Raw genomic sequence first — 15,859 nt, forward strand, 5'->3', positions numbered from 1 at the left:
ATCTCGAATTCATTTAAATAAAAATAACATAGTAATGTACAGATGGATGCACGTTTAATTTAGTATTTGTGAATGAATGGAGCAGGATGCAGATGGCTACTCACCTGCTGCAGTGATTGAATAAATACTCACCGGCCACTTTATTAGATACGCCTGTTTTACTGCTCATTAACTCAAACATCTAATCAGCCAATCACATGGCAGCAACTACATGCACTTACGCACCTCTAGACCTCTAGAAGCAGAACGTGCACATCAGTCACTGCAATTTAGAGAATAGTCCAAAAAAGAGGAAATATCCAGTGATTTGGCGGTTTTCTGGGTGAAAATGTCTTATTGATGTAAGAGGAGTGAGGTCAGGAAAAAAAGAACCACTTGCTAAATACAAAGTATGTAGAAGAGCATCTCTAAACGTGCAACGTGTTGAACATTAAAGCAGATGGGCTACAGCAGCAGAGGACCGCTATGGCTATACGAGCTGAAGTCAGCATACAGAGCATGAAAGCATGGATCCATCCTGACTGTTATCAGTGGTTCAGGCTGCTGCTGGTGTAATGCTGTGGATTATATTTTAAGACAGTTCTGAAATGGTATTAGCAAGGTGTACCCAATAAAATGGCTGGTGAGCGTATACAGCCCATTATTACAGATTCTGTATCAACATTTTTCAGTACATTCATTCAAACCTGCCAGAGCAGGACTAAAATGAAATTAGAGGATAAGTAGTTTATTCTCCTGATGGACAAAGTCAAATTGTGTCATTTCTTCTTCTCGTGAAATTACATCAGAGAAAAATGCATCAAAAATGTGACTGCCTATTTTTCTATCTTTTAATTAATCAAGTAGCAAGCTAAGTATTTCTGCTCTGTGATGAGCATCTGTTTTAATATGGGAGTCAAAATTTTAGAAGAAAAAAGACTCCTCGTGGCAGTTTTAACCATATCATAGGACTTCAAACAAGACTAGTGAGAAAATCACTTTAACTGGATTCACTGTATTTGCACCAACTCCTGGAGTCTCCCTGACTTTTGACCGGCTGCTAAAGAAGAAAGCATCACCAATGGAAAAACATCAGAACTGGTCCTTAATGGTCAGCCTTTCGTGGAAACACGAGTGCCTGGATCCGCAATCATAAGTGCTGATCTGCATCTTATCCTCATGTACTCTCAGCAGTATGTAAACAGTAAATTCCAGTAATAATAAATAAATCATTTCACTTCAAATTATCTCAGTAAATGTCCACTACTTGCAGGGAAATTTACCAGATAGTTATTTTAACATGTGTGGAACCTTATTGTGTGATTTTTATATCTAAGATACTCTGAACACTTTATATTAGATTGGATTGATGTTCATTTCTTGCATAGAGGGGTGGAAGTACTGAAAACAACTGCTGTAACAATAAGGATGTTGTACATACTATAAAATCCTAGTGTAATCTACCTGTTCAGCAGCATTCGACTGGAACCCGGTCTAGTCTCACTACCAGTTTTAAACCTTCCCTTTGAGTCTTGCTGCTACAAATTATACTAAAATTAACACCTAAACGTGCATTTTGTGCACGTCCTAAAATGCAAACAAACTCGGATTTCTGCTTGCTGCCCAGTAACTGTTTTTTTTTTTTTCCAAGCCTGAAAATGGGTAATTAACTGGTAATTGCTACCAAGAATATTTGTTTTTAGCAGTATTAGGGTATAAATTATGATTTTCTTTAGGTGGGCACCAAAAGTCTATGGGGAAAAAAAAATGAGTGTGGCAGTGGGTCTTTAGGACACGTGTTACTGCAGCGTGTGTGTGTGCGCGCGCGCGTGTGTTGTGTGTATATGTGTGTGTCAGTCAGTCAGTCAGTCAGTCAGTGTGCTGCTGGCCTGCCTGCCAGAGAGGGGAGTCGAGAGCTCTGCTGGGAACTACATGGTGCTCAATTTTTCAAGATGTCGTCGCTGGAACAGAGGCTGTCGCGAATCGAAGAGAAACTAAAGCAAGAGAATGAAGAAGCTCGCCGGAGAATCGACCTCAACATCGACATGAGTCCACAGCGGTCACGACCGAGGCCGAGTGAGTGTCCACTGGGGAGGACCGGGGTGTCGGTAACGGCCAGAATAGCAGGGGGAAAGATCGGAGCTGCGGGGCCGGGGAGCGGGGGGAGAGGAGAGGAGCGGAGTGAAGGAGTCGGGGCTGTTATGCTGCTGCTACCTTCATGCTAACAGGCTAGCTACATAAACAAACACAGACTCAGGCTGGCCCGCTTATTTTATTGCCAAATTAATAATTAAATAAGTGGGACATTTTCTGTAGTGAGTAACGTAAAGGAAAAGTATACAAACCGAAGCGATGTTACGAAACATCTTGCCGGTAGACGTGTCCCTGAATCTGTTTTGATTGTCCTGTCAAACATGCTAAGCTAGCAGGCTAGCAGACTCTCTGATAGTCTGTGGCGGGGCCCAGCGTCAGAAAATGTAATGCAGTTTCAGTTTGCGCATGAAAAGCTGTGGTCCTGCCAGTCAGCCGCAGAGCATCTATACACTCTTAAAACCTGCAAGCGGTACATTTTATCGTGATTTTTGCCATAGACTTTGTTTTAGTTGCCATTTTGATCTTGACGAAACATGCTAATTTGAGCAGGCTAAATAACGCTAGCTCTGGATGCGTTAACTTAACGTAGGTTACGGCTTGGCTGTTGTGGCAAACACTGGTGCGACGTAACAAATCTTGTGAAAATTGAGATTTGTCGCACATATATTGAATGAAGCGCTCCACGGGTGTTAGTGGACACAAACTCGGTGTCACAGGAGCTGGTGTTAGCAATGATGTTGGGGCCCTTTCGGGCGAAAAGTCAAGCAGCAGGGAGGTCTGCAGCCTGCCTCTGCTGTGGTTTACACACCAAAGCTCTTCATTATCTTTACATCCTTACCAGCAGACTTTCAAAGTGTTAGCAATCTGAACCCCTTATCATTTTTTTCTGCAGATCTTGTTGTCCGTTCATTAGGTTCGAGACCACAAACCTTTTTCCTCCTGTTATTTGAATTGTTTGTTATGAAGCTGATTATGTTGTCACAAAGAGAGTGAATGGGTTAAATCCGAAGTTTTTTCTTATTGTTGAAATCTCATTTGAAGTCTACAACCTGCTAAAAATGTGCTCCCGTGGATTCAAATCCTGGTGATAAAGGTCATTTCTGCGAGATTAAAGCTTCATTTATTGCCAAAAAAGGTGCAAAATTGGCTTTTTTTCCCACCTTGTGTTATTACATGAAAAGTCTGATTGCCTCCCAGATTGACTCCATTAGAATCACTTGTTTTAACTTTGGCGTCATTAATGTCTAATGAAACCATGCAAAACTTAGCCCATCATGACACTTTTCCAACCAACAGGCCCTCTGTGCTTTTTGATCCACCTTATTTTCTTGATAGCGTCACAAATGCAGGCAATGGTCACATAAAAATTGACTGAATAACAACAATAACTGTTTAAAAACTACAACAAGATAAGTGTTATCCCCACTCTGTATTGACTGGAGATAAAATGTTCTTTTCTACAGAATTAGGATGCACCAGTCTAATATCTGGACAAAATATCGAAATATGATTCCTCCAGTGTTTAAATACTGCGGTTTTCCGGTTTAGGCGAAAATGGTAAAATCACCCACCAATGTGTACTTAAGGGCCCGTACCTCAGAGTATTTACTGAATGACGGTCAAATTTTGCATGGCTTCAGTAAATACACTAAAGTTACTGTATAAGGACAAAAACAGCTGATTATGAGGAGGCCGGATGGAGCTTTTTTCAGATTTGACTGGTTTCATATGAAGTGACACAGTAAGCTACTGACCCACTTTTTCTTGAACCTTCAATACGTGGCCTTATTTTAAATCCTGGGAAAAGAGTGCCACAGAAAATATGAGAAACACTATGATTCATTAATGTGCAATGTAATTGATTTTAGTCTTCATGAGATTAATAGACAATAAGAAAAAGTTCAATTTAAGTTTAAACCACTCAAGATATGTTGTGAAGAAATGAGCGAGTGACGTGTGTGTGGTGAGGTTTTTTTTGTTTGTTTGTTTTGGAGGGATTTTTATGATTTGTGTGTGTGCAAAGATGTGCGATTGTCTCAGTAGAACACTGCAGTAATGTGCGTGTGTGTGTATTTTCTTTCCTCCGTCTAGTCATCGTGATCCAGCTCAGTCCTGCTCCAGCCCCTTCCCAGCGTGCAGGTATCATTCAGTCCATCGCTCTCTCTGCCACTGCACCCCCCCACCTTACCAACACCTTTGTCCTCCATTGCATCATCCACTCCCTCCTCCTTCATCTTCTCTCTTTCTTGTTTTTTGTTTTTAATATTTCACACTTCTTTAGACCTATAAGACAAGAATAACTTTGGCTGCTCCTCACATTCTCAATAGTTTTCTTCGTTCTGGCCCTGCAAGCTTAAAAAACACCTCGATACCACAACTTTCTCCACGTTTCTTTTAACATCCAGTTTAATTTAGAGGTTGAATGGATAGGGCTATGGTGAGAAATATGATACTGTATTTACAAATGATAGCTAGTGTTAAATCTGACCACCACCTAATATGGGGTTATATTGTTGTTTCGTCTAGGCAGACTAGAATAGACTTTGAATAACTCCATAAAAGTAACTTATGTGAAAGATATGGATTACCATCAGCAGGCCAGCATATAAGCATCCAGTTTTATTTCCTACTCAATAAGGATGCACCGATCATACAATCTAAATATTGGATAATGGTGATAACACTGTGATCCAACAAGACAATGCTTTTTTTTTCTCTAACCATTGTTATCATTGTTAAGTCTCACACTTGTGTGGAAGCTTTTCCTGGACTTCATACAAAGAATCGTGTTTTCTCTGTTGAAGCAACTTTCAGCAGCTCTCATATTCACAAGGGATGGTGGGTAGCTCCACATATTTGATTGGGTAGACTTTTACTCTGAATTACTCTTCCTGACGTGAGTTCAAACCAGGGATCAACTCCATACAGTCATTTCACTTCACTTGTATCCTGACATCCAACACGGGTTTGTGAGGAGCGGTAAAAGGAGGTGGGCTTGGACTGAGAGAAGGAAAGGACAACTGTAAATGAGAGCTATGCACAGTAGCCTGTGATTCTTACAGTGAGCTAGCGCAGATAAATTGGAAAAGCTGGATCGGTGCGTCCCTGCTTCGTGTGGTCATTCTACAGCTGAATCAGTTTAATCCACGTTTATGAATCCAGCGCTGTTATTTTATCCCGGCAGTCATTTACACCTCCTCTACACTCACATCATCCCTCCATCTTTCCATCTCTGCTCCTCCCTCTGTGTGAATGCGTGTCAGTGGCAGGGAAGTGTTGGTATGTGTTAATGTTCACTGTGTGTGTGTGGACATGTGTCGGATGATTAACCTGTGTTTCGCTGGAGGCAGAGAATCACGGTGCATGTGGCTTTTTTGCACGGCACGATGGGGGTTTTTTTGTTTTTGTTTTTTGGGGGGGTTGCGTTTTGTTTGACACAGTCTCTAATCCAGCATCCCCACTGGTCCGCCTGCAGGAGTGCTGCGAGCACTCCGGCCTCCCTCTCCCTCTCTCTCTGTTTTCTTTGTGTGTCGACTGAAGACTTGCCTTCCTGTCCAAGAGTGACTGTCTGTCTGACTTCCAGCCTCAGTCTGTGCTATGCAGTTTTGGCCGAATCACTTCTGTCTCTCTCACATCGGATCGTTTGATGTTGTGTGTTTTCTCATCTTCTGGCACCCTCCCCTTCCTTTTGCAGCGGCACTGTGTGAGCAGGAGGCGGTGCAGCAGTGCCTGCGAGTATCTGTGTTTGTGCGTCTCTCCCTTCCCTCGCTCTGTCTGCTCATCAATCCTCCCATCTGTCCATCTGGAGCCAGTCGAACTGTGGAGATGCAATTTGTGCCAAAGACCGCCTGAATTCTCCTTTCTTGTTACACTAACCCCCTCCTCTCCTTCACTAACTGGTTCTCCCCTTACAGGCTTCATTCATACAGGTGACTCACGGATCCAAACGCCCACTGGCTCTCTACAAAAAAGATCCAAATCGTATTAACAACAACACTGCATGGTCCTTGAGATACGTTGCATACTGGTTGCAAACCTTTAAGATGATGATGGGAGATTGCTGTTAACCTGTCTGTAATAATATTTACGTTCAGGGTGGTCAGTGCAGCTGCTGACTTTCTGTCTGAGAATTTGGTGCATGACCGGTACTAATACTACTGCAGATTGTTTCTTCCTGAAATTCTTTAACACGTCTATTATTGGAGGATGAGTTTGTGCTTGTTTTGCATATGAACCTGATATTACACGGCTGGTGGTGTTTTAACATGTCCTTGAATGCATGATTTGTACCCATCTTTATAAAGGGCTAGAAGCATCTGGTATTCACTGTTTTGATTTCCTTTGCAGCCAAACCACACCTACAGCGCTTTAACAGTTTAACCAAAATATTGTAAAATCGTCTACAGTTTTTTAAATTTATCAAAAGAAAAATAAGATGAAATGTGGCTTCTCATTTGTATTTGCTCTCACTAATCATTCATGTGTTTAGTCCCCATTCAAGGCAGGAAAAGTTAAATAGTGCTGCCTGACTTTATTTAAATAATAGTTCTTTTATTTGATACTACAGTCTGTCGTCTTATTTTATTTATTTATTTTGGTCATGTTTTAGGTTTTCTTTCCTGCATTTGGTTTTATGGTTAAGATTAGTGGTGCAACGGATCAAAAATCTCACGGTTCGGATCCGATCACGGTTTTAAGTCATGGATCGAATCAATTTTCGGATCAGCGAAAAAAGACAAAAATTGAACATTTAATTATTTACTTATTGAAGTATTTTTTGCCTGTTTAAAAACATTCAACTATAGTCTCATTCCACGCAATTATTAAAAAAAAAAAAAAAATTATGGTACAATATAAGGCAGTATAGGGCTTTGTATCTACCACTCAATTCAATTTTATTTATAAAGCGCCAAATCACAGCAACAGTTACCTCAAGGCGCTTTATATTGTAATGTAGACCCTACAATAATACATACAGCTCATTATATCGCACTCCGCTGTGATATAATGAGCTGTCACGGTCACATAGCTTTCCGTTGCCCTGGAGTTCCACCCATTTGTAGTAGTTAGGGCAACAGAAGATGCCTGGGACAGTTCAGCCATAACTTTAAACTTTTCCTGCTCATACATGCTTGGAACGATCTTGCCACTAAAGTGGACGTGCAACAGGATATCATAGCGTGGCTCAAGCACATTCATGATAGTTTAAACCCCTTGTTTTGCACAAAGGAATACGGCCTCCCGTCTGCAGCTAAACACCCCAATAGCTTTTGTATAGCTTTAGCCCGGTCGGACTGGGCAGCAAAGGGCTGCTTAAATACAGCAAACTCCTCTGCTCCTCCACTTGGACCGCTAGCACTGGCCATAACTATCACTTGACAGACCCACCACGCCACCATACACATACTTTTTTTTTTTTTCTTCTTCTTCTTTTTCAAATCTTCGGATCACGTGTGTGCCGAACCGTGGAGTGGGATCGGTTCGGATTATGGATCAACCGTGATCCGTTGCACCACTAATTAAGATAAGTCAGTACTTGATCAAATCTGAAATTGCTGGCAATCTAGGGACACATTAAATATGTGCTTCCTCATTACACGGTTGACCCCCTGGTTCAGGTTTTCCTTTGCAGCGCAGGCTAATTAACAACCTTTTTTAGGGGCAGGGGTTTGTGCTTGTGCTGTTTCCCGCTAGATCGCTTCGTTCTAAGATCTCAGCGGCCGCTGTAATGAGTAAAATACTTTCATATTCAAAATCGCAGCCTGAAGCGGTAAAAATGAAACCCGTGTTGTAATGAACTTGTAGTTTTCCTCTTAAAAACAAACTGTGACTCCCAAACTGTGCATTAAATCTGTTCAGTTTCTCTCAGTCTGAGAATAGTGCTCAGAGATAACCGTCCTGTTTGTTTTAACGTTGGGTCAGGACATCAGCGGAACCAAAACAAAGCTGTAACACTCAAGGAGGAGGGGAAAGAAAAAAAAAAAAAGTTCCAGTAATGGCTAAATCTAGGTCATAGCGATGTAATGAGCAAACTCTTTGACCTCAGCAAGCATCATATCTTTCTTTTATTGTGCAGAGAACAGTCAGAAAGATTTAGGGGATAAGATTTAAAAACGCCACATTATCGCCTTCTTTACTGGTGGTCAGCAGCTTTAAGTAGCAACCATCCCTTTAAGCAACAGTACCATCATCATCCATCTTCTCCTTTCAGGGTCTAATTTTTCATATCCCCTCTACCTCAGCGCTCCAGCTGCCCTTGGCTAACGATGGAGGCAGCCGTTCGTCATCTTCAGAGAGCTCGCCTCAGCACCACCCGTACCCCAGCCGCCCACGACACATGCTAACCCTGCCCACGCCTCCGTATGGCCTACAGAAGAGCCTAGAGAAGTGCGTTCACATCTTAAACGTGCTGTTCTGATTACAAGGAAAAAAGCATTTACAGGTTTTACTGTGTCCTCGTGGTCCTATAATGAATGGTAATGGTTTTGATTAAAAAATCAGTAACCTTTCTGGGAGTATCCCAGTGCTCACATTAATTTGTAAGACAAAGAAGGAACACGGAGAGTAGATGCACACTCTGTGACAGGTCATGATGTTGTGTGTTATGGATCTACATGCAGAGTGTGGGTGAAAGAGACACTCAGTAATCCACTCCATTTATGAGTCAGGTCTCTCATCTGGCAGCGTAGGTTGTACGCACTTCCTGTTGCATTTCCTGACACTGATTTCTTTTCCTTTTTGTCCTCCGCCCCCCCCTGCAGTGCCGAGATTGACCAGAAATTGCAGGAGATCATGAAACAGACGGGTTATTTGAAGATCGACGGGCAGGTGAGACACGTTGTAGTTACAGAAGTGAAACTAAGAATGAGGACGCAGACGTGATGTGGCTTTTGCTTTGTGTCTCTGTGAGCTGACGCTTTTTAGCAAACGCTGTCTGTGCAACCAAACCTCAACGCCCAATCTTCTTCCAAAACAATAAAAAAAGTTTTTAAAAATAGCGTCTGGCACTCAGGCGTGAATCAAACTATAATTGTGACCTCTGTTCCCTCCAAAGATTTATATCCTGTTAACGGGCCTGGTTAGTTGTACTACAGAGAAAGTAGGAAAATAATAAATAGTAAATGGACTGGTTTTTATATAGCACTCAAGTACTCTACTTGAGTGCTCATAGCGCTTTAATCAGTGTGTCTCATTCACATAAGCACATTTTTCTACATCTGAGTCTACACACACTTACTCCTAACGTGTTTACCAAAGATACTTTGTCATGCAGACTGGAATAGGCAGGGATCAAACTGCAAACCTTCCAAGTAGTAGATAATTTGCTCTACGACAGCTTCCAGCACCTGGTATTCCCACTTCCAATAGGAACCGTCCAAAGACGTGCTCTTATTCACAAGGTGCTGGAAACCTTCAAGATTTTGGTCCATGTTGACGTGACAGCGTCACACATTTGCTGCAGATTTGTCAGCTGCAGGTCTGTGATGTAAATCTCCACAATATCCCAGAGGTCCTCTATTGAGACCTTGTGACTCTGGAGGTCGTTTGAGTACACTGAAAGAAACCAGTTTGAGATAATTTAAAGTGGGCTGTAATGTCACAGGGCCTGTCTGGCATCCAAAACCATGCCATGTTCAAAATCCACCTAATTCTCCATTCTGATGCTCAGTTTGAACTTCAGCAGGTTGTCTTGAGCATGTTTACATTCCTAAGTGCTGCCGTGTGATTGGCTGATTAGAAATGTCATGAAGGAGCAGTTGAAGAGGTCCACCTAATAAATTGTCTGAGTGTATTTTAGTGTCTGTTCTGTCTGTTCCAATAAGCACAGAGAACCTTGTTAAATCGGGTCCACGTCCAGCATGTTCTTGGGCAGTGCACAGACAGCAAACAGAGCATCATGCACACCAGCAACAACCTTGGCGTGTCTGCTGTTTGCTGAATAATGTCTGGCCTTGTTTAGTTTGTGTGTTTTTTCTCCCTCTTCCAGCCTTCAGGTCTAGTTTCATACCAAGTGCCAGTCGGAGTTTGAAGATGCTTGAGAAAATTATATGACTCATTACTGCTCTCCAGATTGTTTGTTCTTCTTCTCATTAGCCCAAAGGCTCTGCTACATAATGCACTCAGTGAGTTGTCACTCACTGCAGCACAGTCAACAGTGACTTATTTTTAACAAAGCAAGGCAATTACGCATCTTCTCGCTGTGTGCTGCTATTCTTTAGCCTTGGCTGATCCACAGATCCAAGCGTTTGTTCTCAAGTATCACAGAGCAGTTCACTGTTGCTGCATGATGCAGAAAGTCTTCAGGTTGTTAAAGAGTTTGTATTTGTATTGTTTTAACATTTGAATCACTAAAATGCTTGAAACACAGAGTCTGAAATGTTGTTTCAGCGGTATCCAGCAGAGGTAACAGACCTGTTTAGCGAGGGGGAGATCGGCAGCGGGACTTGTGGACAAGTCTTCAAAGTGCGATTCAAGAAGACGGGCCATGTCATTGCGGTCAAAGTAAGATAGTTGTTTTGTTTGTTTGTTTTAAATGGGCAAAAAAGAAAAAACAAACCAAAAAAAATTCAAAACTGATCAAAATTAAACACTATACAAACAAATATTGCATTTGTCTTTGCAAGACTTGATAATAATGCAATAAATGGAGAACGAGGCGATGTAGGATTTTGAAATTCTTACCACTATGTATGTATGTGTAAAATCTCAGACAAGTTTGAATCCTGGTGACTTTCGCCTCAACGTCAAGGTTTTTACAGTATTTCTGGCGGCTCATAAAGGGGTTCGGATGAAGAGTGAAGCTGGGACCCAGCCCCGGATCAGGATAGATGGATGGACACACCTGGTTCATCAAATCACTTCATAATTTAGTTGTACTCATTTGTTTTGTTCCCCATTGTCAGAAAGTTAAAGGCGCAGGAAATTACTGATACTGGCTCTCAAATATCATCTTGGCCAGCCGTCTTTAAAGTGTTTGCAGCTGCGGATAAAAATAGATTTTTGATGACATTATCATACTGTGTGAAATTTATAATGGTGACATTTCTAAAATGCTAATGACAGAGGCAGGAAAAGTAGTGATTCGTGAAAGATCCCTGCTTCGACCCTCAGGAGGAGACATTCGGCGTAAAAATCAGCCAAGTCAAACATGTAGCGCTACCCGCTGTGGTGACTCCTCAGCTGCAGTCGTGTTTGTGCTTGTAAACCGTGGAAAATATCTGCACGCTAAACACAATCGTACATGGTTCTGCTGCAGCGCAGATACCCCCGCTTCTCAGAAGTTTTTGGACTAGATTAAAACCACAGCGTTATGGCGTCTTAGCTTAGATGCTGTGAACACTCACATGGACACGTTTATTTGTATTTCCTTTTCTTGGATGGCTGGCCGGCTGAAATGTGGATCCCAGCTCAGTTACTTTGTCCTTTATTGTATGAACGCCTATATTTTATTTTTTAATCTTTTTTTTTAATTTTTAATTTGAATAAAACTGCGCTTCTTAATGTGAGTATTTTTTGGACTAACTGTAGTCCAAACGTGTTTGTCTGCTCATAGTAGATGATGGGAACACACATTCTCTAACTTCAGGTACCATAATCAAAATACTGGGACTAAATCCAAACAGAGAGCCAGAGATTGAAGGCACTCGAGGCTCTGCTCAGTGTAGTTTCACTGTTTTAATTTTCCTTTGTGCTTTAATTGTGAATAGTTTACAAACAGAGGAGCAGTTACAGCCCCTTATAACAAACCCGCTATTAATGAGATCATTTAATTGTAGCTCTTCTGGGATGTTTAATAATTAGGCAGTCAGTCAAAGCACCAGAGGAGCCTTTGTTTTATTAAAGCCTACACTCGGCGTAGTGCCTGTGTTCATTTACGTTGTCTGTGTGTCACCAGCAAATGCGTCGCACGGGAAACAAAGACGAGAACAAGCGGATCTTGATGGACCTGGACGTGGTGCTGAAGAGTCATGACTGCCCTTACATCATCCAGTGCTACGGCGCCATAGTGACCAACGTGGGTGTTCCCAAAATACTTAACTGTTTGTAATCACAGCAATAAAATTATAGTACTGTAACAGTGCAGCCCCAGGTTTATTTTATATATCTGCACCCAGGGTGTTTTTGACTCTCTTATTTTAGTGAACTCCCAAGCTCCCAGACCTTAGCTACTAACTGTGTGTGTGTGTGTGTTTGTGTGTATGTGTGCAGACGGATGTATTCATCGCCATGGAGCTGATGGGAACTTGTGCTGAGAAGCTAAAGAAGAGAATCCAGGGTCCCATCCCAGAGCGAATCCTCGGAAAGATGACAGTGGCAGTAAGTGGCAGGAACACACACAAACCACTCTGCTCCTATGTTCATTTTTGTTCTTACAGTCTGTGTGTGTGTGTGTGTATCCTCTGTAGATAGTGAAAGCGTTGCTGTACCTGAAAGAGAAACACGGCGTTATCCACCGGGACGTCAAACCCTCTAACATCCTGTTAGACGCTAAAGGTCAGATTAAACTGTGCGACTTCGGCATCAGCGGACGCCTCGTCGACTCTAAGGCCAAGACCCGCAGCGCCGGCTGTGCTGCCTACATGGCAGTAAGTGAAAACACACATACACACAGTCTAGCTGTTAAGGGGATGTGTGCACACTGCTTAAAAACTTTAAGACACACTTTAGCATCAAGTCGGTTAAGCTTCTCTGATATTGATCTGGTCAGTTAAGTAGCCGAGATGGTTGTTAATTAGTTTCAGTTAATTAGTTATGTTACATTTGAGCCTGATGCCACCAGGCTTCACCTCAGGCTGTCCAGGAGCTGAGTGATGCCCTGAACCAGATCTGGGAGGAGATCCTCGAAGGGGGTAGTCTCATTAGTTTACTTTGATTTTTGGGTGTCTTAGAATTCAACCCTGATAACCTGTTATTGCTGCTTTGTTGTGGACAATGCTATGCAGGATAACTTGGTGAGAGTAAAAGATTTTAATAAATCAAGTATAGACGAACTGACTACAAACTAAGTGAGGGAACCACAGAGCAGCTTTAGTGGTGACTGTCACGATGGTGTAAGATAAAGCACAAGACTTGAACATGTTCAAACTTTGGCTACGTTCACACTGCAGGCGAAAGCGCATCAAATCTGAATTTTTTTTTTTGACCCTATGCGACCCATATCCGATCATGGTATGACAGTGTGAACGGCACAAATCCGATATTTTCAAATCCGATCTGAGTCACTTTCGTATGTGGTACTGAATCCGATACATATCCGATGTTTCAGAAAGCGACTGCTGTGTGAACAGTCAAGTCGCATTAAATCCGTCTTTTACGTCACTGACACAAGTCAGACACCAATTATCAGCGCCGGAGAAGACATCGCGAACGCTTCCTGGCCATCCAGTGTAGATGTTAGTGAAACTGTTGGGAAGACAACGTTGGAGAAACGTGAACATTTTCTTTGTACTGTATAATCTGCAGATTCTGACAGAAATCTGCAACTATCCTTTGAAGCACCGCTCCTCTCTAAAACAGCAATAAGGATCATTATTAGGTTATTTACATTATTATGTAAATAACAAAATAACTTAAAGCAAAAATTGGGAAACGTGAAGTCCGAAGTCTTTATATTAAGGCCATCAGTCAAACAATATTGTTTGCTCTGGGTCTAAACACAGCGCGTTGTGTGTGACATCTTCTTTTGCGCATGCGGGCCGCTTTGAGCGTTCACACTAGAGCTCGTTTGCTGTCGCATTTTATTTGTAGTGTGAATGAGCAGACAAAAAAAAGATTTGATCAAAAAATCGGAATTGAGCATTAAGACCTGCAGTGTGAACGTAGCCTTTGAGAGCGTTTATGAGGCTGTGCTTGCAGAAATCCCACTCCACACAATGCACACTCTCGGGACATCTAACCTTAGTGTTGCCTGTTCTATTCTTTTTTTTGTTTTTGTTTTTGTTTTTGTTTTTTTCTTGCAGCCTGAAAGAATAGACCCTCCAGATCCCACCAAACCTGACTATGACATCCGGGCAGACGTGTGGAGCCTCGGCATCTCTCTGGTAAGTCTGTCATTTCAGTCTAAGGTGCTGCAGTGACTGTCAGTGGTGCCCTTGGTCGTAATATTTACATCGATGACACTGAAAGACAGTTGCAAAATAAGAACCAAATGGCAGATCCATTCACATTAAAACAGCTGTTTGAATGTGCAGCTGTGATGCATGAGGTGATGCAGCGATAAGATGTGGTAATAACGGCATGTCGCAAATCGACTAACATTTTTAACAAGTGTGGTCATAACTGCATCGGTTTCTAGTGGCTGCGAATACTGGGAGTTAAGTAGGTCAGATTATTGTTCTGCTAACATGAGAAAAAACATGCAACGCAACGCGAGTGCATAAATTTGACCTGTGATGTTTAAAATTTATAGATTCTGTCTTATTACTTATCATGTTTGTCTGTTTTTTTTAAATTGAATATAGTTTGTTATAACCAGATAGGAACGGTTAGCTTAGTAATCTAAAAGTTCACTCTTGGGATCAAAAAGTACAAAGTGACAGAAATGTTTTTGTTTCTATTTGTAGATCACTTGAGGGCATTAACAGGTTTCTTGTGGTTCTTCCAGGTGGAGTTGGCTACAGGACAGTTTCCCTACAAGAACTGCAAGACAGACTTTGAGGTTCTGACCAAAGTGCTGCAGGAGGACCCTCCTCTACTGCCTCTCGGCATGGGTTTCTCCCTCGACTTCCAGTCCTTTGTCAAAGACTGGTGAGTGAATCAGCAGTCCACTCTAGAGCCATCATGTGATCAGGGTGATGACTGGACATCTGTGTCCACATTAAGAGTAAACGTTTCTGTTCTCTCAGGCTTATAATTCATCTGTGTGCACGAATGTGATCATCTGTGGTGCAGTTTGTGTATATTTAAATGGGTGTTTTGTTGTTATTTGTCTTGTATTTCAGTCTTTCTGATCTCTTGTGTACTTCTGTAAAACACATGCCTAATTTTCCTGTAATAAAATGTGCAATAGAAATAATATTGATGCTAAGTTCATAAAGAATTTGCGTAAAATGCATTTATCTCTATATAGCCTCACAAAGGATCACAGAAAAAGGCCAAAATACCATCAGCTGCTGGTGAGTCGCCATTTTTTATTTTTATTTTTATTGGTCTACCCAGATCTTTTAAATTACTCACAGCACAACTGTAGGTAAATGCAACATTTATGCTTTTCTCCTCCATTTCAGGAGCATAGTTTCATCCGGCGTTACGAGGTGCTCGACGTAGACGTGGCTGGTTGGTTTCAGGTGGTGATGGATCGCACCGAGTCGCCTCGCAGCAGCCAGTGTTACAGCCATCAGCATCAACTCCACTCGCTCTTCAGTAGGTAGCCTAGCCTCGACCAGCCTGGCGTCAGCTTAGCCATACGCTAGACTAGCCTAGCTTTAGCTTTGCCAAGCCCAGACTCAGTCTATTCTAGTCTAGCCGTCTGCAGCTACGCCAAGCGCTACACCCAATCCCGTCTGTCCATCTGTCCCCCGGAGAAGAAGAGACCTGAAGATCCCACAGAGGAGGGAGGCACGAAGACTCAGTGCGATTGAGCGACAGAGGGATGGATGGCTGATGCAGGTGGTTCTGGTTATTAGGGTGCTGAATCTGGACAGACAGACACGGGGTTGGGGGGGGGGGGGGGGGGGGGATGCACGCTGTAGTGAGCTTCATTTGGTTTAGACACTGTTAGCACTCACCACGCTATCATCACAACACAGTGTGTGTTGCAGCCAGACACTCACATACAAACTGTGTG

At 42.3% G+C, this 15,859-nt stretch overlaps 1 protein-coding gene across 2 annotated transcripts; it reads left to right on the top strand.

Moving 5' to 3' along the window:
* Window positions 1-1,863: 1,863 nt before the first annotated feature.
* map2k7 (mitogen-activated protein kinase kinase 7) lies at window positions 1,864-15,729 on the top strand. Of its 2 annotated transcripts, XM_035906219.2 has the most exons (12): window positions 1,864-2,055; window positions 4,165-4,212; window positions 8,316-8,460; window positions 8,835-8,901; window positions 10,462-10,575; window positions 11,969-12,088; window positions 12,283-12,390; window positions 12,480-12,659; window positions 14,034-14,114; window positions 14,678-14,820; window positions 15,143-15,188; window positions 15,300-15,729. In XM_035906219.2, the coding sequence occupies exons 1-12, from the start codon at window positions 1,932-1,934 to the stop codon at window positions 15,441-15,443; spliced, it is 1,320 nt and encodes a 439-aa protein (XP_035762112.1). In that variant the 5' UTR covers window positions 1,864-1,931; the 3' UTR covers window positions 15,444-15,729. The 2 variants fall into 2 exon arrangements, with proteins under 2 accessions (XP_035762112.1, XP_006787548.1); XM_006787485.3 differs by lacking the exon at window positions 4,165-4,212.
* Window positions 15,730-15,859: the final 130 nt, after the last annotated feature.

The sequence above is a fragment of the Neolamprologus brichardi genome, chromosome 6, assembly GCF_056152115.1.
Source record: "Neolamprologus brichardi isolate AB-2024 chromosome 6, ASM5615211v1, whole genome shotgun sequence".
Classification (NCBI taxonomy): Eukaryota; Metazoa; Chordata; class Actinopteri; order Cichliformes; family Cichlidae; genus Neolamprologus; species Neolamprologus brichardi.

Bases quoted from the DNA above. Each gene is read 5' to 3' on its own strand.
- map2k7 (XM_035906219.2), top strand. From the start codon at position 1,932: ATGTCGTCGCTGGAACAGAGGCTGTCGCGAATCGAAGAGAAACTAAAG. The intron at 10,576-11,968 runs GTAAGATAGTTG...GTGTGTCACCAG, and splicing joins GCCATGTCATTGCGGTCAAA to CAAATGCGTCGCACGGGAAA. The intron at 12,660-14,033 runs GTAAGTGAAAAC...TTTTTCTTGCAG, and splicing joins GCTGTGCTGCCTACATGGCA to CCTGAAAGAATAGACCCTCC.